Source organism: Bufo bufo, chromosome 1, assembly GCF_905171765.1.
Source record: "Bufo bufo chromosome 1, aBufBuf1.1, whole genome shotgun sequence".
In the NCBI taxonomy this organism is placed as follows: domain Eukaryota; kingdom Metazoa; phylum Chordata; class Amphibia; order Anura; family Bufonidae; genus Bufo; species Bufo bufo.
The window spans coordinates 117389529-117412469 of NC_053389.1; the positions used below are offsets into that span (position 1 = coordinate 117389529).

At 47.2% G+C, this 22941-nt stretch overlaps 1 protein-coding gene across 2 annotated transcripts in view; it reads right to left on the reverse strand.

Annotated features, from left to right (window-relative positions):
• Window positions 1-21037: 21037 nt before the first annotated feature.
• The window catches only part of CDC42 (cell division cycle 42), a 41793-nt gene continuing 39889 nt past the window's right edge, over window positions 21038-22941 (reverse strand). For both annotated transcript variants that reach the window (XM_040428615.1, XM_040428623.1), the window contains exon 6: window positions 21038-21507. In XM_040428615.1, the coding sequence (XP_040284549.1) occupies window positions 21418-21507 (90 nt within the window). In that variant the 3' untranslated portion in view covers window positions 21038-21417. The remainder of the gene's footprint in view (window positions 21508-22941) is intronic.

Sequence of the window (22941 nt, forward strand, 5' to 3'; positions counted from 1 at the left end):
GAAAAAACTGCGGCTCGGATGCAGACCAGAACAACGGTCCTGTGCATGAGGCCTTTCAATGTATTTAGTGACAGATCCATTTTAATTTCACACAACCGCATCCTAAGGCCTCTTGCACACGACCGTATGTATTTTGCGGTCCGCAAAAAACGTGTCCGCAAGAAATATGGATGACATCCGTGTGCATTCCGTATTTTGTGGAACGGAACAGCTGGCCCCTAATAGAACAGTACTATCCTTGTCTGTAATGCGGACAATAATAGGACATGTTCTATTTTTTTGTGGAATGGAAACACAGACATACGGAAATGGAATCCACATGGGGTACCTTCCATTTTATTTCCGGACCCATTGAAGTGAATGGTTCCGTATACGGTCCGCAAAAAAACCCGAACGGACATGTTAAGAAAATACGTTTGTGTGCAAGGGGCCTAAAGGAATGGATGCATCCTGATTTGCAAAATCAAAACGGATCCGTTTAATTCCAGCATTGAGATCCTCTGTCAGATCTCAAAAGCGGAATTAACAATGCAAGTGTGAAAGTAGCCTTAGAATGTGTTCACTTAAATGGTTTATCCAACAAAAATTATTTATCCCCCTATCCACAGGATGTGAGATAAATATAACAATCACCGGGGCCCCATAATCCCGAGGGGATCAAGAGTCCCCTCTCTGAATAGAGCGGTAGTGTCTGTTGGTCTATCATTCCATTCACTCCTATGGGGCCTCACACAGAGAAGCACTCTATCGGTGTCACGGACGTTCCAGCGACAGGTGGCAGGAGATATGTGAGACTGGCAACACGTGGTTTGATCTGACATGTTTTCCTTTTGGATCAAATTACGTCTGTGTTGTTTCTGATGCTTGCCACACCTTCTTTGCCCAGGTGTGGCTATTGTGGTCATTTAACCTTTACTATTTATTGTTGTTTCTCGTACTATGCTATGCGGTTTATAGCTTCTGTTGGACTTGTGGTTAGCTTGTGTTTGGTTCTCGGCTGAGTTCCTGGTGCTACTAAAGCTTCATTGAACATAAGTGTTTCCTTTCCCTTTTGTATTTTGTTTATATATACAGTACAGACCAAAAGTTTGGACACACCTTCTCATTCAGAGAGTTTTCTTTATTTTCATGACTATGAACATTATAGATTCACACTGAAGGCATCAAAACTATGAATTAACACATGTGGAATTATTTTCATAACAAACAAGTGTGAAACAACTGAAAATATGTCATATTCTAGGTTCTTCAAAGTAGCCACCTTTTGCTTTGATTACTGCTTTGCACACTCTTGGCATTCTCTTGATGAGCTTCAAGAGGTAGTCCCCTAAAATGGTTTTCACTTCACAGGTGTGCCCTGTCAGGTTTAATAAGTGGGATTTCTTGCCTTATAAATGGGGTTGGGACCCTCAGTTGCATTGAGGAGAAGTCAGGTGGATACACAGCTGATAGTCCTACTGAATAGACTGTTAGAATTTGTATTATGGCAAGAAAAAAGCAGCTAAGTAAAGAAAAACGAGTGGCCATCATTACTTTAAGAAATGAAGGCAGTCAGTCAGCCGAAAAATTGGGAAAACTTTGAAAGTAAGGGCTATTTGACCATGAAGGAGAGTGATGGGGTGCTGCGCCAGATGACCTGGCCTCCACAGTCACTGGACCTGAACCCAATCGAGATGGTTTGGGGTGAGCTCAGGGGTCAAGTCCTGGGAAAAAAAGTGTGGGAACTCACCCCCCGTCAGTGCCTCTCATCAGCCCCCTCCCGTCAGTGCCTCTCATCAGCCCCCCCCGTCAGTGCCTCTCATCAGCCCTACCGTCAGTGCCTCTCATCAGCCCCCCCGTCAGTGCCTCTCATCAGCCCCCCCCCCATCAGTGCCTCTCATCAGCCCCCCCGTCAGTGCCTCTCATCAGCCCCCCCGTCAGTGCCTCTCATCAGCCCCCCCCCCGTCAGTGCCTCTCATCAGCCCCCCCGTCAGTGCCTCTCATCAGCCCCCCCCCGTCAGTGCCTCTCATCAGCCCCCCCCCCCCGTCAGTGCCTCTCATCAGCCCCCCCCGTCAGTGCCTCTCATCAGCCCCCCCCATCAGTGCCTCTCATCAGCCCCCCCGTCAGTGCCTCTCATCAGCCCCACCGTCAGTGCCTCTCATCAGCCCCCCCCCCCCGTCAGTGCCTCTCATCAGCCCCCCCCGTCAGTGCCTCTCATCAGCCCCCCCCCCCGTCAGTGCCTCTCATCAGCCCCCCCCCGTCAGTGCCTCTCATCAGCCCCCCCGTCAGTGCCTCTCATCAGCCCCCCCGTCAGTGCCTCTCATCAGCCCCCCCGTCAGTGCCTCTCATCAGCCCCCCCCCGTCAGTGCCTCTCATCAGCCCCCCCCCGTCAGTGCCTCTCATCAGCCCCCCCGTCAGTGCCTCTCATCAGCCCCCCCGTCAGTGCCTCTCATCAGCCCCCCCGTCAGTGCCTCTCATCAGCCCCCCCGTCAGTGCCTCTCATCAGCCCCCCCCATCAGTGCCTCTCATCAGCCCCCCCCCCGTCAGTGCCTCTCATCAGCCCCCCCGTCAGTGCCTCTCATCAGCCCCCCCGTCAGTGCCTCTCATCAGCCCCCCCGTCAGTGCCTCTCATCAGCCCCCCCCGTCAGTGCCTCTCATCAGCCCCCCCGTCAGTGCCTCTCACCGTCCCCCCCCCCCCCCCCGTCAGTGCCTCTCATCAGCGCCTTTCATCAGCGCCTATAGTATAAATAAAATATGAAAAAAACAAACACTTACACTTACCTCTCCTGCTCCTGGACGCAGACGCTCCTCTTCTACTGCTGTAGGCTGCGTACGGCGTGACGTCACAGAGCGACTCACTCGGCTCCTGTGCGCAGCCCTCACAGCCGACAGCCGAGGACCAGGAAGGCGGCGGTGAGTACAAAGCCTTCACCGCTTCCTCCTGGTCCTTTTGCCCTGAAAGGGAACGGTGTTCCTGCCATGAAAAAAGTGCAGGAACGCCGTTCCCACGCATTCCCCCTCGACTCGACCCCTGGGTGAGCTGGACCGCAGAGTGAAGGCAAAAGGGCCAACAAGTGCTAAGCATCTCTGGGAACTCCTTCAAGACTGTTGGAAACCATTTCAGGGGACTACCTCTTGAAGCTCATCAAGAGAATGCCAAGAGTGTGCAAAGCAGTAATCAAAGCAAAAGGTGGCTACTTTGAAGAACCTAGAATATGACATATTTTCAGTTGTTTCACACTTGTTTGTTATGTATATAATTCCACATGTGTTAATTCATAGTTTTGATGCCTTCATAGTCATGAAAATAAAGAAAACTCTTTGAATGAGAAGGTGTGTCCAAACTTTTGGTCTGTACTGTATGTCCATGCATTCAGTCTCAAAAAGTAAAAAAAAAGGGGGCGTTTAATTCCCATCTGACTCTCGGAGGGGTGGGAGGGGAGTCAGAAAATGTGCATTTGTCTTTGCCTGGTAGTACCCGATTTCTCCTGACTTCTGAGGTGGCACTAGAGTCCAAGACTGTGGAGATTGAGGTGTTTATTGACAGTGGGGCAGGGGTGAACCTATTTGATGCTCAGTTCATCCGTATGCACGGATTGTCTACAAGTGCATTAGAGAAAAACATTTCTATGTTTGCTATTGATTCTGCACCTCTAACTCAGAAGTGTTTATCTCAGATGGTGCATGACATCCGATTAAGAGTGGGTGACTTTCGTCAGGCATTCATCTCGTGTTTTGTGTTGGAGGGTCTGGGTTTACCGTAGTTAAGCAAGCACAATCCAACCATCGATTGGCAAGCTAGACAGATTCTGGATTGGGGTGATTATTGCATTGACTATTGTCTGAATGCATCTTTTTATCTGGAATATGTCTGGAATATGAATTTGTCCTATCAACCTTCCCGGAGCTAAATTGCCCAATTCTAGGTTGTATAACCTTTCTGAACCGGAAAGAACGGCCATGAGAGAGTATATTACCGAGAGTTTGGCTAAAGGACACATAAGACCTAACAAATCTCCAGTGGCAGCAGGGTTTTTCTTTGTTAAAAAAAAAGGACAGAACTCTTAGGCCATGTCTGGATTTCCGTGAGCTCAATCGGATTACTGTCCGTCATCCTTACCCCCTTCCTTTGATTCCTGATTTGTTTAACCAGATTGTTGATGCCAAGGTGTTCTCCAAGTTGGGTTTAAGGGGGGCATATAATCTGGTCAGAATCAAGGAAGGGGATTAATGAAAAACGGCTTTTAATACCCCAGGGGGTTACTTTAAGAACCTGGTCATGCCTTTTGGGTTGACCAATGGTCCTGCGGTTTTCCAGCATTTTGTGAATAACATTTTTCATCACCTGGTGGGGAGGTTTGTTGTCGTGTATTTGGATGACATACTAATTTATTCTCCAGACGTGGAGACTCATTAGGATCATGTTAGACAGGTGTTACAGATTCTAAGAGATAATAAATTGTACGCAAAATTAGAGAAGTGTGTTTTTGCTGTACATGAGGTGAAATTCTTGGGCTACCTGCTGTCATCTTCAGATTTTCGAATGGATCCAGAGAAAGTTCGTGCTGTATTGGACTGTGATCGACCCGAAAATCTGAAGGCTCTTATTCGGTTTTTGGGGTTCACCAACTATTACCGAAAATTTATTCAGAACTATTTGACAGTGGGGAAACCCTTAACTGACATGACTAAGAAAGGACGGATGTCTCAGTGTGGTCTGGCGTTGCGATCCTTTTCTGCGGTTAAGGAGTGCTTCTCTTCTGCCCCCATATTGGTGCAGCCGGATGTATCACAACATTTCATTGTGGAAGTTGATGCGTCCGAGGTGGGGGTAGGAGCAGTTTTATCGCAGGGCCTGTCACCTGGTAAATGGCGCCCATGTGTATTTTTCTCAAAAAATTACGAAGTGGGTAACAGAGAGTTGCTGGCTATTAAGTTGGCTTTTGAGGAGTGGCGTCATTGGTTGGAAGGTGCGATTCATCCGATTACGGTGTTCACAGATCACAAAAATCTGGCTTACCTGGAGTCGGCTAAATGACTGAACCCGAGGCAGGCCAGATGGTCTTTGTTTTTCACCAGATTAAATTTCATTGTCACTTATCATCCTGGAGTTAAGAATGTCAAGGCAGATGCCTTGTCACGTAGTTTTCCTGGATGTGATAATTTTGAAAATCCAAGTCCGATACTGTCGGAAGGGGTGGTGATATCCGCTCTATACCCTGACCTAGAGGTGAAGGTGTTAGAGGCTCAGGGAGACGCACCAGAGTCTTTCACCTCTGGGAAATTGTTTGTTCCATCAGAATTGCATCATAAGGTGTTTGACAAACATCACTGTATGGTTCTTACGGGACACCCTGGGAGTAGATCCGCTGCCGACCTCATCTCTCATAGATTCTGGTGGCCGGGTTGCGTAAGTGTGTTAAGGACTATGTGTCGGCCTGTAGTATCTGTGCACACGCTAAGGTGACACATACTTGACCTTCTGTATCTCTACTTCCATTGCCCATCCTGTCCAGACCATGGACTCACTTGTCTATGGATTTTATTACTGATCTGCCTAATTCGCCTGGAAAGACAGTTATTCTGGTGGTAGTTGATCGTTTTAGTAAAATGGTGCACTTTATAGCATTGCCTGGACTACCTAATGCTAAAACACTTGCGCAAGTGTTTGTTAACAACATTGTGAAACTTCATGGCATTCCCTCTGATGTGGTCTCGGATTGTGGGACTCAGTTTGTGTCCAGATTCTGAAAGGCGTTCTGTACTCGGCTGGGGGTACAACTGTCTTTTTCTTCTGCTTTTCATCCTCAGACGAATGGACAGACGGAGCGCACTAATCAGAGTCTGGAGACTTACTTAAAGGGACACTGACAGGCCTTCTGAGCATAGTTAGCTCTTTATATGCCCCCCTAGGTCTTATAATAAGTTCCCAATTCATATAAGTATTATCCCTGTGCGCATTATAAAACGTTAAAAATAATCTTTATAATCACCTCTCCTTTCTGCCCAAGGGGCGTTCTTTGCGGCGCATTTGTGCCCAGCCGCGTCCCAACTGCCGGGTCCTTAGACACGCCCATCTCATTAGTATTCACTTCGCTGGGCGGTATTTCTCAGTCCCCGACATTCGGAGATCATGCGCATGCGCCCGGCACCCTCGCTCGCCGGGATCACATTGCGCCAAGTGAATACTAATGAGATGGGCGTGTCTAAGGACCCGGCAGTTGGGACGCGGCTGGGCACAAATGCGCCACAAAGAACGCCCCTTGGGCAGAAAGGAGAGGTGATTATAAAGATTATTTTTAACGTTTTATAATGCGCACAGGGATAATACTTATATGAATTGGGAACTTATTATAAGACCTAGGGGGGCATATAAAGAGCTACCTATGCTCAGAAGGCCTGTCAGTGTCCCTTTAAGTTGTTTTGTCTCTGAGAAACAGGAGGAATGGTCCTCGTTTTTGTCTTTGGCAGAGTTTGCCACAAACAAACGTAGACAGGAGTCCACTGGTAAGTCGCCATTTTTTGGGGCATATGGGTTTCACCCGCAATTTGGCACATTCTCTGGTTCGGATACTTCCGGTATCCCTGAGGAGGAACGCTTTCGTCATCATTGTCTTCTATATGGCGGAAATTCAAAATAACATGATAAATATGGGCAACAAGTATAAACATGTGGCTGACAGGAAACGTATGAATGGACCTAAGTGTGGATGACTTTGTGTCCACAAGAAATATTAAGTTGAAGGTTCCTTCTTGGGGGTTGGGCCCAAGGTTTATTGGTCCATATAAGATCACTGCCATTATTAATCCTCTAGCTTTTCGTCTTGAACTTCCTCAGGCTCTGAAAATTCATAATGTGTTTCACAAATCTTTGTTGGAGAGATATGTTCAGGGCCGACGCCACCACCCGGCAAACCCGGGCAAATGCTGGGGCCCCCTGCTCCTGGGGGGGCCCACTGTGCCCGCTCACTTCTGCAGCTGTGTCCTGCCTGTTCTGAGTTCTGGGGCAGCTTACCCCAGCAATGCAGACAATTTTCGCCATGTGAACTGCTGGGGTGGGCGGCCCCAGGACTCAGAACAGGGTAGATGGAGTTGTTTCGGTAGATGATCGATCCTATGCTAGAATGTAGTTGTTAGAAGAAGTTCTGTGACATCACTGGTCACATGCTCCTTCATGGTCACATGACAAACCCTGACGGCAGCAGCAGCTTGTTGAAGGAGGAGGGGCTGTGCCTGCAAGATGCAGAGTGAGGTAGGATGTGCTGCTGGAGAACCAGAACTTGTGAGGGGCAGCATATGGAGCTCATATATGAGGGGGCAGGTGGAGCTGAGATATGAGGGGGGCAGGTGGAGCTGAGATATGAGGGGGGCAGGTGGAGCTGAGATATGAGGGGGCAGGTAGAGCTGAGATATGAGGGGGGCAGGTGGAGCTGAGATATGAGGGGGCAGGTGGAGCTGAGATATGAGGGGGGCAGGTGGAGCTGAGATATGAGGGGGGCAGGTGGAGCTGAGATATGAGGGGGGCAGGTGGAGCTGAGATATGAGGGGGGCAGGTAGAGCTGAGATATGAGGGGGGCAGGGGGAGCTGAGATATGAGGGGGCAGGTGGAGCTGAGATATGAGGGGGCAGGTGGAGCTGAGATATGAGGGGGCAGGTGGAGCTGAGATATGAGGGGGGCAGGTGGAGCTGGGATATGAGGGGGGCAGGTGGAGCTGAGATATGAGGGGGGCAGGGGGAGCTGAGATATGAGGGGGGCAGGTGGAGCTGAGATATGAGGGGGGCAGGTGGAGCTGAGATATGAGGGGGGCAGGTAGAGCTGAGATATGAGGGGGGCAGGTAGAGCTGAGATATGAGGGGGCAGGTGGAGCTGAGATATGAGGGGGGCAGGTGGAGCTGAGATATGAGGGGGGCAGGTGGAGCTGAGATATGAGGGGGGCAGGTGGAGCTGAGATATGAGGGGGGCAGGTGGAGCTGAGATATGAGGGGGGCAGGGGGAGCTGAGATATGAGGGGGCAGGTGGAGCTGAGATATGAGGGGGCAGGTGGAGCTGAGATATGAGGGGGCAGGTGGAGCTGAGATATGAGGGGGGCAGGTGGAGCTGGGATATGAGGGGGGCAGGTGGAGCTGAGATATGAGGGGGGCAGGGGGAGCTGAGATATGAGGGGGGCAGGTGGAGCTGAGATATGAGGGGGGCAGGTGGAGCTGAGATATGAGGGGGGCAGGTAGAGCTGAGATATGAGGGGGGCAGGGGGAGCTGAGATATGAGGGGGCAGGTGGAGCTGAGATATGAGGGGGCAGGTGGAGCTGAGATATGAGGGGGCAGGTGGAGCTGAGATATGAGGGGGGCAGGTGGAGCTGGGATATGAGGGGGGCAGGTGGAGCTGAGATATGAGGGGGGCAGGGGGAGCTGAGATATGAGGGGGGCAGGTGGAGCTGAGATATGAGGGGGGCAGGTGGAGCACTCAGGGGCAGTGGGGTTCAAGTGGAGTGGAATCTGGTGCAATTAAGGGGGTTTATCATACAGATCCAGGTGTATTCTGAGGGCCATGATGTGTGTGTCAGTCTGTCCCTGTGTGTGTGTGTGTGTGTGTGTGTCAGTCTGTCCCTGTGTGTGTGTGTCAGTCTGTCCCTGTGTGTGTGTGTGTGTGTGTGTGTGTGTGTCTGTACCTGTGTGTCTGTCTGTCCCTGTGTGTGTGTGTGTGTCTGTCCCTGTGTGTGTGTGTGTGTCTGTCCCTGTGTGTGTGTGTGTGTCTGTGTGTGTGTGTCTGTCTGTCTGTCCCTGTGTGTGTGTCTGTCCCTGTGTGTGTGTGTCTGTCCCTGTGTGTGTGTGTGTGTCTGTCCCTGTGTGTGTGTGTGTCTGTCCCTGTGTGTGTCTGTCTGTCCCTGTGTGTGTGTCTGTCTGTGTCTGTCTGTCCCTGTGTGTGTGTGTGTGTGTGTCTGTCCCTGTGTGTGTCTGTCCCTGTGTGTGTCTGTCTGTCCCTGTGTGTGTGTGTGTGTGTGTGTGTGTGTGTGTGTCTGTCCCTGTGTGTGTGTGTGTGTGTGTCTGTCTGTCCCTGTGTGTGTGCGCGTGTGTCTGTCCCTGTGTCTGTGTCACCATCACCATGCCCACAGTGTTCCCTTTGTCTTGACACAGCCGCATCAGGACATTCTGTGCGGGGCAAGATGAAGATGGAAGAGGAGGCAGCACCGCCAGCATGGAGTCTGTGGTAGAGGCACACTAAGGACGCAGGTAACACTACTACATGATCTACACTAGTGTTATCTGTGGTTTACATAGGACTACAGGTAACACTATCACATTATCAGCACTAGTGTTATCTGTGGTTTTACATAGGACTGCAGGTAACACTACTACATTTTCTGTACTCAGATAGCCATGACTGTGTTATCTATGCTGTTACATAGGACTGCAGGTGATATCTACTGTATTATCTGTACTCAGAGAGTTACCACTGTGTAAGGGGGCCCACTGAGACTTTATCGCCCAAGGGCCCACATGATCCTGGAGCCGGCCCTGGATATGTTGAACCTTTGGCGTCGTCCCCCTTGCCACCCGCTCCTGTCATGGTGGAAGGCAGTTTGAAATTTCAAATCGCAAAGATTATTGACTCTCGAGCTGTCAGTAGATCTCTTCAGTATCTTGTTCACTGGAAGGGTTATGGACCAGAGGAGAGGATGTAGGTACCAGCATCTAACGTGAATGTCAGTCGTTTGGTGAAAGCCTTTCACAGGTTTCATCCGGATAAGGTTGGTCCTGGGGGCCTGAAGGTCACCCGTAGAAGGGACGTTCCTGCGACAGGTGGCAGGAGATCTGTGAGACTGGCAATACGTGGTTTTATCTGACATGTACGTAAAACGGACAATAGGGCATGTTCTACTTTTTGTGGGGCCGCAGAACGGACATAGGGATGAAGGGGTCCCCATCTGACCCGCAAAAAAATGCGGATCGTATGAGGACCAAAAGTGCATGAGACCTTAGGTCCAGACTGTATTGTAGTGCAGCTTTAAGCACTGACAGTGGGGGAATCGGGGGCAGTAGAAAAATAAAAAATAGTGATCTGGACTCATCTGCAGTACAACCCTCTCTTCCACCATGGTTAAATGAGGCCTAAGAATGTAAGATCTCAAGTGCTCAACTAAGGGTCCATTCACACATCCGCAAAACATGGACACTGGCCATGTGCATTCCGCATTCCGTGGCTCCAAATGAATGGATCTCGCCATAATGATGTGACACAGCATTCCTGAGGTGCTGTATGAGCGACGGGTAGGGTGATTCTGGTATATGTGGCGACGTGACTGTTACTAGGGTGGCGCTTACAGGGGCTGGTCATGTGATCGGGATACGTCCATCCACCTGACCCGGAAGACATGTGATCGGAAATACAACATTGTGCGAGGATCCATGCGCCTCAATGAATACGGAAGTAATCTCGCGCAGGCACACTCGTTTCTATACCACGCCAGCATCTCATGTGAATCATGGATCCCACCCAGGCCACCAGTGTTCAATGTAGAGTTGTTGCGATACCAAATTTTTGATTCGGTTTCGATACCATGAAAAAGTATTGCGATACTCGATACCATTCGATACCACGCGAAAAAAATAAACAAAAAAAGCCACGTGCATTCCTCATTTTTAAAAATGGCGAATCGCGCAGTTTTTATTTTATTTTTTCTGTTCCGGCATTCACCACCTAGATTTTTTTTTTATATTTTAATAGTTTGGACTTTTCTGACGTGGCGATGTAATATGTTTATTTATATATTTTATATGTGAAATTGGGAAAAGGGGGGTGATTTATACTTCATATTTTAGTGTTTTTTTTTTTTTCACTTTTTATTTAATAACTATTTCCCCCCTTAGGGGCTAGAACCTGGGATCTTTCATCCCTTTTCCTATTCACCCTGATAGATCTCTATCAGGGTGAATAGGACTCCACACTGTCCCTGCTGCTCTGTGCTTTGTGCACACAGCATCAGGGATGTTACCATGGCAACCAGGGCTTCCTGGCTGCCATGGTAACCGATCGGAGCCCCAGGCTTACACAGCTGGGGCTCCGATCAGAAGCTGCCACTGCACCACCAATGAGGGGGAGTGGAGAGGTCCCTGTGGCCACTGCCACCAATGATTTTAATACTGGAGGGTTGAGAGGGGCCGGCGCACTGTGCCACCAATGATTTTAATGGGATGGGGGGATTGAGGGGGGGGGGCACACTGCACCACCAATGATTTTACCCCTTTATACAGGAGGCGGGTACTAGCAGATCAGCGGCAGTTAACTGACGCTGATCGCAGCTCCCTGTCAGGGGCAGGGTGCCGGCAATGCGATTCTGCTGCCGGCACCCGCCTCCTGTATGTGTTAAAGACTGACTACTGTATATGAGTCCAGACTTTCACTATTAGGCCACACAGAGCGGCGCCCAGCGATGTCTCAGCACTCACCATTTAGTCCTGGGCGCCGCTCCATTCGCCCGCAGTGCCCCATTACTGTCTCCTCTCCTGCTCCACATGCTGCTGATTACTATCGGAGCGATGGGAGGAGACATCAGCTTCACTAGTGGGCGTTCCTTCTCCCTGGCTGTAGCGCTGTCCAATCGCAGCGCAGGGAAAAGGAACGCCCACTAGTGAAGCTGATGTCTCCTCCCATCGCTCCGATAGTAATCCTATCATTGGGGGCGCAGTGCGCCCGCCCCTCTCTTCTCATTGCCGCCCCTCCTCCGCCCCTCTCTTCTCATTGCCGCCCCTCCTCCGCCCCTCTCTTCTCATTGGTGGCAGCGGCAGCAGCACAGGGGGGAGGGAGGACAGCTTCCTTCTCCCCGTGCTGCTGAGAGAGAACATGAGCGCGCCGATAGCAGCGCGCTCATGTTCAGAGATACTAGACTGCGCAGAAGCGCAGCCCAGTATCGAAAAAACGGAAATCCCGGTATCGTATCGATACCGGGACAAAAGTATCGATTGGGTATCGAAATTTCGATACCCGCAACAACCCTAGTTCAATGTATGATTTTAATTATTGTTTTATCGCCACACTTGTACACTATTTATGAACTTATCTACACTTTAATATGATGTTTGGTGCCGTGGATATTTTTGATTGTTTATCTTAGAGGAGAGGATCGCTCCATCGGCCGCTGGCACCCATCTCTACATTTCTGCATTGCAATTCACTTATTTGGGACTTTGCTATATATATATATATATATCAATATAGGGAAGCAGATTTGGAATCTATGTGAGAGCAGTCAGAGAAAAACCGCCGGCGCACACCACCGGCCGTCCTGCGCTTTTCAAACTGCTCCTGCCCCCTCCCCCAAGAAGGCCAGCGTGTCTGGAACGCAAATCCAGCCACATGTTCAAACCGGAAGTGCGTCACGTGGAACACACGCTCTGCAGGAAGGGACGTCCACCTGAACACTCACGCTTTCTCCATGTTTGGACTGCACGCTGAGGGGAGGCTCCGGAAGACATGTTCCCCCATGGATCCGGGCCGCATGCGGTGGAACGCAACACCCCCTCCTGGGGCTGCTTCCTTTGATGCTTCAACTACGGACATCGCGTGGCCTCACTCCCCTGGAGGAGCACGCACACCTGCCGCAACAACCAATTGGAAGCCCCGGACAGCCCATCCTCTGGGCGATAGACCCCAGCAGGTATACTACCACCTAGTGCTCTAGAACAGGCATCCTCAAACTGCGGCCCTCCAGCTGTTGCAAAACTACAACTCCCAGCATGCCCGAACAGCCTACAGGTATCAGCCTACAGCAGGGCATTGTGGGAGTTGTAGTTTTACAACAGCTGGAGGGCCGCTGTTTGAGGATGCCTGCTCTAGAACATATCTGGGACTTCCAGACTAGCGGTACGGACCTGAAAAATAAAACTGCAAGTCTCTCACTCCAGGGACAGGAAACCACTGAGGTTGGAGAGAGGCTCCACCTTTTTATTCTGCAGGTTTCCTGTCCCTGGAGGCAGATCCACTCTCTCTCTGTGATGCTGTCGTGGGGGGAAGTAAAAAACACTAAATTGAATAAAACCACAGCTTATCGTGGGAATCTGTGAGTTTGATCTGTTTTGTAAGTAAGTGTTAAAGGGGCCACTTTCCGGTTAGTCTTGACCAATATGTTTGTAAGATGGTTATATTTACTAATAGAACTTTTGTAGAACGTCTGTGCCATTTTCTATATTTCATAAGGTATGCCCCTTTGTTTGCCAAGTCTTTTGTGCTGCCCATGCAGAGGTCTGCTGATGGTCGTGTGACCAGGCAAATCACCTCCATGTGATGTCTCCTCCATTCAAACACACTGCACCTGCCTCTGTACTAGCACTGTTGGGAGTTTAGTGCAGGTCCAGTGTGTTAGAATGAGGCCGAGTTATGTCTGGTCACATGACCCTCCATCAGCAGCCATCTTATGGACAGGATCTCTATGCAGACAGCACAGATGATTTGTCTAACAAGGGGACATGGCTTATGATATGTAGAAAATGGCACAGAATTTCTCCAAAGGCTATATTAGTGTAATTATAATCATCTTACCTACACATTGGTAACACGTAACCAGAAAGTGGCCAACCCCTTTAAGTGTTAGAGGGTATTCCTTTGGCAGTGATATCTTTTTTACATTCCTCTCATGTCCATTGCTTATTCTGTGATCGTCTATGGAATATAAAACCTCTATAATATTGTGATCTGTGCTGGGCTTCAATTTCCACTGCAGAAAGTGTGGGCCAGACATTTCATCTTCAGGCTTTTCTTACAAGTCTGACTGAAGTTTTGCACAAGCATCACTAATGCCTACTTGACATCGTGTGATGCTTTGCGCAGACTAGAACCAGGCTTACGGTGCCTTCACACGCTGCAGATTTTGTTGCAGAATTTTCCGCAAATCAGTTCCTTTACTTTGAATGAGGTGGAAAGTAAATGGATTTCTGCAGGCCCCTTTAAGGTAAGGCCGAATGCACACGGCTGTGAGCGGTCCGTGGTATCCCGGCCTGGCACCCTGCTGACGGCAGGAGCGCACGGCGTCATTGGTTGCTATGACGCCGTGCGCTTCATACCGCCGCTGCACTACAGTAATACACTCGTATAGATCATACGAGTGTATTACTGTAGTGCGGCGGCATAAAGCGCACGGCGTCATAGCAACCAATGACGCCGTGCGCGCCTGCCGTCAGCAGGGTGACAGGCCGGGATACCACGGACCGCTCACATCCGTGTTCCACGGCCGTGTGCATTCGGCCTAACTGGAACAAATTTTTAGGTCGCAGAAAATTCTGAAACAAAATCCACAGCATATGAAAGCACCCATACAGACATAGTGAGGACAACAGATGAATCAAGGCCAGGACAGGTGTGTCCCTTTTAGAGAAAGCATATTAGATATAAAAGGGGTTGCCCCACGAAAAATATTGTACAGTTTTTAAACCAGCACCTAGATCTGAATACTTTTGTAATTGCATGTAATTAAAATTTTTGTATAGCCACTGAGTTATTCAATAAAATATATCTGTATGGCGCCACCTGCTGTTTATTCTTTTTCTTATTAATTTGTCCAGCTCACTGAGATGGCCACACATACTTGACACCGCTTCATCCTTCAACTTCCTCCTGAGTTGTGATTGGGAGAGCATTGACACACCCCCTTAGCTCAAGCAGAAAAAGACACGCCCCTTAAGCTGCAGACTTTATATAAATCTAGCAGAGCAATGAAAGGTACAGGGCTGGTTCTAGCTTTGTCAGAAAGATTGTCATGTACTATGTGTGTCTGATCATTATTTACATTAGTCATGGGACAACCCCTTTAACCACCTCCGGACCGCCTAACGCAGGATCGCGTTCCGGAGGTGGCAGCGCTGCGCACAGTCACGCATATACGCGTCATCTCGCGAGACGCGAGACTTCCTGTGAACGCGCGCACACAGGCGCGCGCGCTCACAGGAACGGAAGGTAAGAGAGTTGATCTCCAGCCTGCCAGCGGCGATCGTTCGCTGGCAGGCTGGAGATGTGTTTTTTTTAACCCCTAACAGGTATATTAGACGCTGTTTTGATAACAGCGTCTAATATACCTGCTACCTGGTCCTCTGGTGGTCCCCTTTGTTTAGATCGACCACCAGAGGACACAGGTAGCTCAGTAAAGTAGCACCAAGCACCACTACACTACACTACACCCCCCCCCCCCCGTCACTTATTAACCCCTTATTAGCCCCTGATCACCCCATATAGACTCCCTGATCACCCCCCTGTCATTGATCAACCCCCTGTAAAGCTCCATTCAGACGTCCGCATGATTTTTACGGATCCACTGATAGATGGATCGGATCCGCAAAACGCATCCGGACGTCTGAATGAAGCCTTACAGGGGCGTGATCAATGACTGTGGTGATCACCCCATATAGACTCCCTGATTACCCCCCTGTCAAGCTCCATTCAGATGTCCGCATGATTTTTACGGATGCACTGATAGATGGATCGGATCCGCAAAACGCATCCGGACGTCTGAATGAAGCCTTACACGGGCGTGATCAATGACTGTGGTTATCACCCCATATAGACTCCCTGATCACCCCCCTGTCATTGATCACCCCCCTGTCATTGATCACCCCCCTGTCATTGATCACCCCTCTGTAAGGCTCCATTCAGACATTTTTTTGGCCCAAGTTAGCAGAATTTTATTTTTTTTTCTTACAAAGTCTCATATTCCACTAACTTGTGTCAAAAAATAAAATCTCACATGAACTCACCATACCCCTCACGGAATCCAAATGCGTAAAATTTTTTAGACATTTATATTCCAGACTTCTTCTCACGCTTTAGGGCCCCTAGAATGCCAGGGCAGTATAAATACCCCACATGTGACCCCATTTCGGAAAGAAGACACCCCCAGGTATTCCGTGAGGGGCATATTGAGTCCATGAAAGATTGAAATTTTTGTCCCAAGTTAGCGGAACGGGAGACTTTGTGAGAAAAAAATTAAAAATATCAATTTCCGCTAACTTGTGCCAAAAAAAAAAAATTTCTATGAACTCGCCATGCCCCTCATTGAATACCTTGGGGTGTCTTCTTTCCAAAATGGGGTCACATGTGGGGTATTTATACTGCCCTGGCATTCTAGGGGCCCCAAAGCGTGAGAAGAAGTCTGGTATCCAAATGTCTAAAAATGCCCTCCTAAAAGGAATTTGGGCACCTTTGCGCATCTAGGCTGCAAAAAAGTGTCACACATCTGGTATCGCCGTACTCAGGAGAAGTTGGGGAATGTGTTTTGGGGTGTCATTTTACATATACCCATGCTGGGTGAGATAAATATCTTGGTCAAATGCCAACTTTGTATAAAAAAATGGGAAAAGTTGTCTTTTGCCAATATATTTCTCTCACCCAGCATGGGTATATGTAAAATGACACCCCAAAACACATTCCCCAACTTCTCCTGAATACGGCGATACCACATGTGTGACACTTTTTTGCAGCCTAGGTGGGCAAAGGGGCCCATATTCCAAAGAGCACCTTTAGGATTTCACAGGTCATTTACCTACTTACCACACATTAGGGCCCCTGGAAAATGCCAGGGCAGTATAACTACCCCACAAGTGACCCCATTTTGGAAAGAAGACACCCCAAGGTATTCCGTGAGGGGCATGGCGAGTTCCTAGAATTTTTTATTTTTTGTAACAAGTTAGTGGAAAATGCTTTTTTTTTTTTTTTTTTTTTTTTTCATACAAAGTCTCATATTCCACTAACTTGTGACAAAAAATAAAAACTTCCATGAACTCACTATGCCCATCAGCGAATACCTTGGGGTCTCTTCTTTCCAAAATGGGGTCACTTGTGGGGTAGTTATACTGCCCTGGCATTCTAGGGGCCCAAATGTGTGGTAAGGAGTTTGAAATCAAATTCTGTAAAAAATGACCTGTGAAATCCGAAAGGTGCTCTTTTGAATATGGGCCCCTTTGCCCACCTCGGCTGCAAAACAGTGTCCCACATCTGGTATCTCCGTAATCGGGAGAAGTTGGGGAATGTGTTTTGGGGTGTCATTTTACATATACCCATGCTGGGTGAGAGAAATATCTTGGCAAAAGACAACTTTTCCCATTTTTTTATACAAAGTTGGCATTTGACCAAGATATTTATCTCACCCAGCATGGGTATATGTAAAAAGACACCCCAAAACACATTCCTCAACTTCTCCTGAGTACGGCGATACCAGATGTGTGACACTTTTTTGCAGCCTAGGTGGGCAAAGGGGCCCACATTCCAAAGAGCACCTTTCGGATTTCACAGGTCATTTACCTACTTACCACACATTTGGGCCCCTAGAATGCCAGGGCAGTATAACTACCCCACAAGTGACCCCATTTTGGAAAGAAGAGACCCCAAGGTATTCGCTGATGGGCATAGTGAGTTCATGGAAGTTTTTATTTTTTGTCACAAGTTTGTGGAATATGAGACTTTGTAAGAAAAAAAAAAAAAAAAAAAAAAATCATCTTTTTCCGCTAACTTGTGACAAAAAATAAAAAGTTCTATGAACTCACTATGCCCATCAGCGAATACCTTAGGGTGTGTACTTTCAGAAATGGGGTCATTTGTGGGGTGTTTGTACTGTCTGGTCATTGTAGAACCTCAGGAAACATGACAGGTGCTCAGAAAGTCAGAGCTGCTTCAAAAAGCGGAAATTCACATTTTTGTACCATAGTTTGTAAACGCTATAACTTTTACCCAAACCATTTTTTTTTTACCCAAACATTTTTTTTTTATCAAAGACATGTAGAACTATAAATTTAGAGCAAAATTTCTATATGGATGTCGTTTTTTTTTGCAAAATTTTACAACTGAAAGTGAAAAATGTCATTTTTTTGCAAAAAAAATCGTTAAATTTCGATTAATAACAAAAAAAGTAAAAATGTCAGCAGCAATGAAATACCACCAAATGAAAGCTCTATTAGTGAGAAGAAAAGGAGGTAAAATTCATTTGGGTGGTAAGTTGCATGACCGAGCAATAAACGGTGAAAGTAGTGTAGGTCAGAAGTGTAAAAAGTGGCCTGGTCTTTCAGGGTGTTTAAGCACTGGGGGCTGAGGTGGTTAAATGGGTTGTCTTAAGATTTAAACTGATCACCTATCCACAGGATGGGGACAAGTGCCTGATCAATGGGGTGGTCTTACTGCTAGAACCAAACTAAGAATGAGGGTCTCATGTTCCACCTCCATGAGTGGAATAACAGTCAGTCATGTGCGCTGTCACACCGTTTATCTGTATGGGACTAATGAATAGAAGCACTCCGCTATCGCCATCAGTGCTATAGAGAGGAACGAGATACAGGGCACATGCTACATGGCTCCTCCATTTATGCGTAGTGGAAGACACTGGTCCAATGTTCTCATGATGAGGGGAATCCTAGCAGTCATGCCTTCTCGGCTCAGACACATATCTTGGGACAACCACTTTAAGCCCAGCAGATACAGCAAAATTAAGCATTTGCTGGACATGTCAGTATGTTTTGATTAGGGCCAGTCTTGAGTGGGACTCGCAGACTCCTCCCTCCTCCCATTGCTAGCATGGTTCCATGCTGGAGGTAACTGGTGTTGTCCGAGTCGGACCTTTACGCTCCTGGTATTGCCCATATGGCTCAGGTAGGTGAGTGTTAGGACCCAAGCTACTTGAGAAACCTTGGCGCGGTGCTCGGTCTTACACATGTCCTCCTAGTAGGATATGTTGGCTAATCTCTCATCAGTTTAAAGTCTGCAGAGTGCACCGGTCTTTGCTATTATTATATTACCTTTTAAGACACCATGTGCCATAGACACAATGGACAGGAGGGGACCCCACTGACTTCTATGTCAGTTTTCTAGACATGCTCTCAGATCTGAACAGAGGTGTCGGAGAGGAGTAGATAAGCTGTGATATCGCCTATTGTAAACAGTGGTGGATCTTTCGTGTTATCTATGAAGAGGTGTTACTTGTCATTCTGCCAGTTGTAATAATGGCTACTGAAAAGTTACCTGTAAACAGAAAATCATAGTGGCCAACGCAAAAATTGCAGGATTAACTTTTTTTTTTATATATATATATATATATATATATATAAAGAAGTGATTTTAAGTCATTTTTTGACAACATATTGCCTACCAGGTTATATGTTTCGGATTAAAAGAAGCCTAGGTTAGCTAGCCTTCGCTATGGTTAAAAGGGGTTGGCCACTTTCTGGTAAGTGTTTACTAATGTGTTTGTGAGATGATTATATGGCACTTACTAAGGCCTATTGCACACGACCGTATGGCTTTTTCAGTGTTTTGCGATCCGTTTTTCACGGATCCGTTGTTCCGTTTTTTGTTTCCGTTGTGTTTCCGTTTCTGTTCCGTTTTTCCGTATGGCATATACAGTATACAGTAATTACATAGATAAAATTGGGCAGGGCATAACATTTTCAATAGATGGTTCAGCAAAAAACGGAACGGAAACGGAAGACATACGGATGCATTTCCGTATGTGTTCCGTTTTTTTGCGGACCCATTGACTTGAATAGAGCCACGGACTGTGATTTGCGGGCAATAATAGGACATGTTCTATGTTAAAACGGAACGGAAAAACGGAAACGGAATGCATACGGAGTACATTCCGTTTTTTTTGCAGACCCATTGAAATGAATGGTTCCGTATACGGACCGTTTTTGGTCTTGTCCAAAAAATGGCTGCTGATGGAGGGTCATGTGACTGAGCAAATCACCTCCATGTGATGCCAGCGGACATCTTATAGACAAGACCTCTGTGTGGACTGCACAAAAAAGACTTTGCAAACAAGGGGCCACAGCTTATTAAATCTAGAAAATGGTGCAGAATTTCAGTAAAAATCTATATTAGTAAGTACCATATAATCATCTTACAAACAAATTCGTCAATAACTAGAAAGTGGGCAATCCCTTTAAGGATGGTTTTAATCCAAAACATGTAAAATATATTGTGACAAGCTGGGAGTTTTTAAACTTTTTATTTGGATCCTTCTTGACCTGCTGGACCTTATTGACATTGGATAGTTTTACCCAGGCCTTTCGTGCACCAAGATTTATTTTCATGTGTAGGCAAGCTGGGATTTGTTGTACTTCTTTATAGCTCTGCACATACAGCACCCGAATGAGCATGCTATGGCAACACGCACGCTATGCTTCTTACGTCATGTGTCCTTGGTTCATACAATAGACGTATCTAGCGAATAAGAGTCGGGAGAGCGGATGTGTGAAGGTATTTTATGTTTAATACATCTGAAAAGTATGCATATACAAAGAACTGAAACACAGAACAAAGCATTGGTTCAATACTAATGAGTCTACAAGTTATTCAATTTGGGAAGATGGAATATATTCCTTACATATTAAAAAGAACTCTGGACAAAAAAAATAAAAAAATTATATAGTGGGTGCTTGGTAAAATCCTTATTAACACTGGTGTCTACCTGTTTATATTCAGCCTGGAATCCTACCCTGAGGACTCGGGGTAATATCTGCATGCAAAATGTACATTAAATGGGCAATGTCCTGACTGGTCCCATAAGAGTAAGTAGGAAGGGGAAAAACAAATAAAGGATACATGGTACGCCACATTTTCTGCAAATTCTCAGGGACGAGGCTAGAGGTGATTAGGGTTAGTCATGGCGAAAAAAGAGGAATATCTACCCGCTTGTGAAGACGACGCCAGTGACAGACATTTGTGGGTAGTAGATTATTAAAATATCAAACTGGTCATTAGTAAATTCAGTTGAATGGGAGAAATAAGTGACCCTTTGGGCCTTAAAGGGGCATTCCAGGCAAACCTGATAAATGGTTACTCATACTGCAGGACCTGAGGTGGAGCATGACATACGGGTTTAATGAAACCAAGTGGATGCGTGTGTCAGTCTCCGCCTCTTAGGCAAAACCGTACCAGTGTCCCTGGAATGTTCCTTTAAGAGTTCATCATGGTAACGGGGAAGGGCCTGGCATAGAACATAGAGGCAATGCCCCCTTCCTGACAATTTTATTACCAGTATGAAGAGAAATGAGCCGAATAGATTTAAAAAAAATATATAATTAGTCTGTTACCTATAAAGCATGCCTTGCTCTTAATATAAGACATTAGAAACCGTAAATACATAAAATAAAGACCAAAAAAAAAAAAAAAAAACAGCAATGATCAGCATTTACTTTTTCTCTCCTGTATACACACACAACTAATCTTTAAAGGAAGTTCGGGTGGCTGGGCGTGTATTTCAAACATGACCACTTGCTTCGAGTGGCGATGAATTGCAGGGCCTTTGTCATCATTGCAAGGGGGGGAAAAAAAACAATTAAAAAGTTTATATTTAATCTTTAGTTTGATTTAAACTTTTTTTTGCTTTTTTTGTCGTTTTTATTTTTAGTTTGACGCTGACACTAGCTTTGGAGGAGGATAGGGGGATGGGAGCCGCTGAAGGGTTTTTCATAGCAGCACACACTTGCGTTTCTTCTTGGGCTCCGGAGGCTCCAGTGCGGCCAATATCGCTTCATCAAATACATTCTTTAGGCCTTTCTGGAAGGGGTTAAAGAGAGAAAGGGCGGTCTCATTTTAGGATTTGTTTTGCAAAATTAAATATTAAGATCAAATAGAAATTCAAGGCAAAATGAATCCAAACATGGTCTTGGTAGCGCAACACATAGAACAGAAGAGTTTCTTTGCACAGAGTCAAAGGCCAAAAGGAATTTTGGCTCAATACGTGTAATTTTTGGAAAGCACAAGCAGTCAAAGTTCAAAGGAAGTAGCAAGAAGAATGGGGGCCACCGGTGAAGTAAGGACTCCGGCAGACTGGGGGACAGTCACATGAAGGAAATACTGGCACAATGGTCACTTCTCGTGTGCATCAATACAAAGTCCTGTGCTGTAACCAGGTCACAATTTGGAGAATCTTCCACCAAGTCCTTCATAGTTTTATAGATGAGCAAACCAGGGCAGGAGTACACAGCAGCCATTTAGACAAAGAGCAGCATACAAGATTAAAAACAAGATCATTCCAGACAATCCTACCAAAATGAACCCCACTTATGAGAACAGTCACCTGAGAAGGATTACACAGCATGTGTATGAAAGCCAAATTACTTTGAATTGTACCCACTAATGTGCACTCTTAGGCCCCTTTCAGACGAGCAAGTGTCACGCTCCAGACTCGCAGCCCGAGTATGCAGCCGCCCCTGTCCTGACCTCTCAGCACTGACTGGTCGCATGTATTATTGATTTATGAAGCTATGTAACCCTTACAGTTCTGAAATGTATTGGAGTGCGCTCCCTGGCACACACACTGCGAGAAAGTGGGTATACCCAGCTGGGACACTGATGGCATATTGATCAGACTCGCTCCCATCTCCAGAGCAGGCCCGTGAAGTGAAGGAGCCACCACTGTGCATGCTCTCCCACTGCACAGGTGCTATGAGAGTTCAGAAATATAGCTAAATGTGCTCAGCTATTTTTTAGAACTCCCGCAGCGGTGAAAGCAAGGGGGTCGCACGGTGTGCTCTGTCACGTCAGAGAGCAGGTTCTGGAGAAAGGCGCAGACCCGGAGTTAGGACCTGTACTGCCATTGATGGCATAGTCTAGTGATATGCTGTTAATATCCCAAGCGGGAATGCACCTTTGAAGGGGGGTGTCTGAGATAAAAAATCCTGGTCAAGTTCCTCATGTAATACTCGCCCCTTTCTTCAGTGCCGTTCTCTGCAGTGCTGGTCCAGTCCTCCTGCTGCTTCTTGTTCACAAACTGCAGTGGTCACGTGCCATACACCATGTTGGTGACATGCACAGTGAGGTGGATTTTCAATTTCCACCCCAGCCTGCGGCACCCGATACCCACTGCCCTGTTCTGGTATCTGGCTCTCTTCATGGGTTCTTTGGTCTCTAAACTTCCAAATGAACAGGGTAACGGATGTCCCAGCAGTTGCTTGAGGACACATCACTGCTGATGCCAGTCTGACTTCA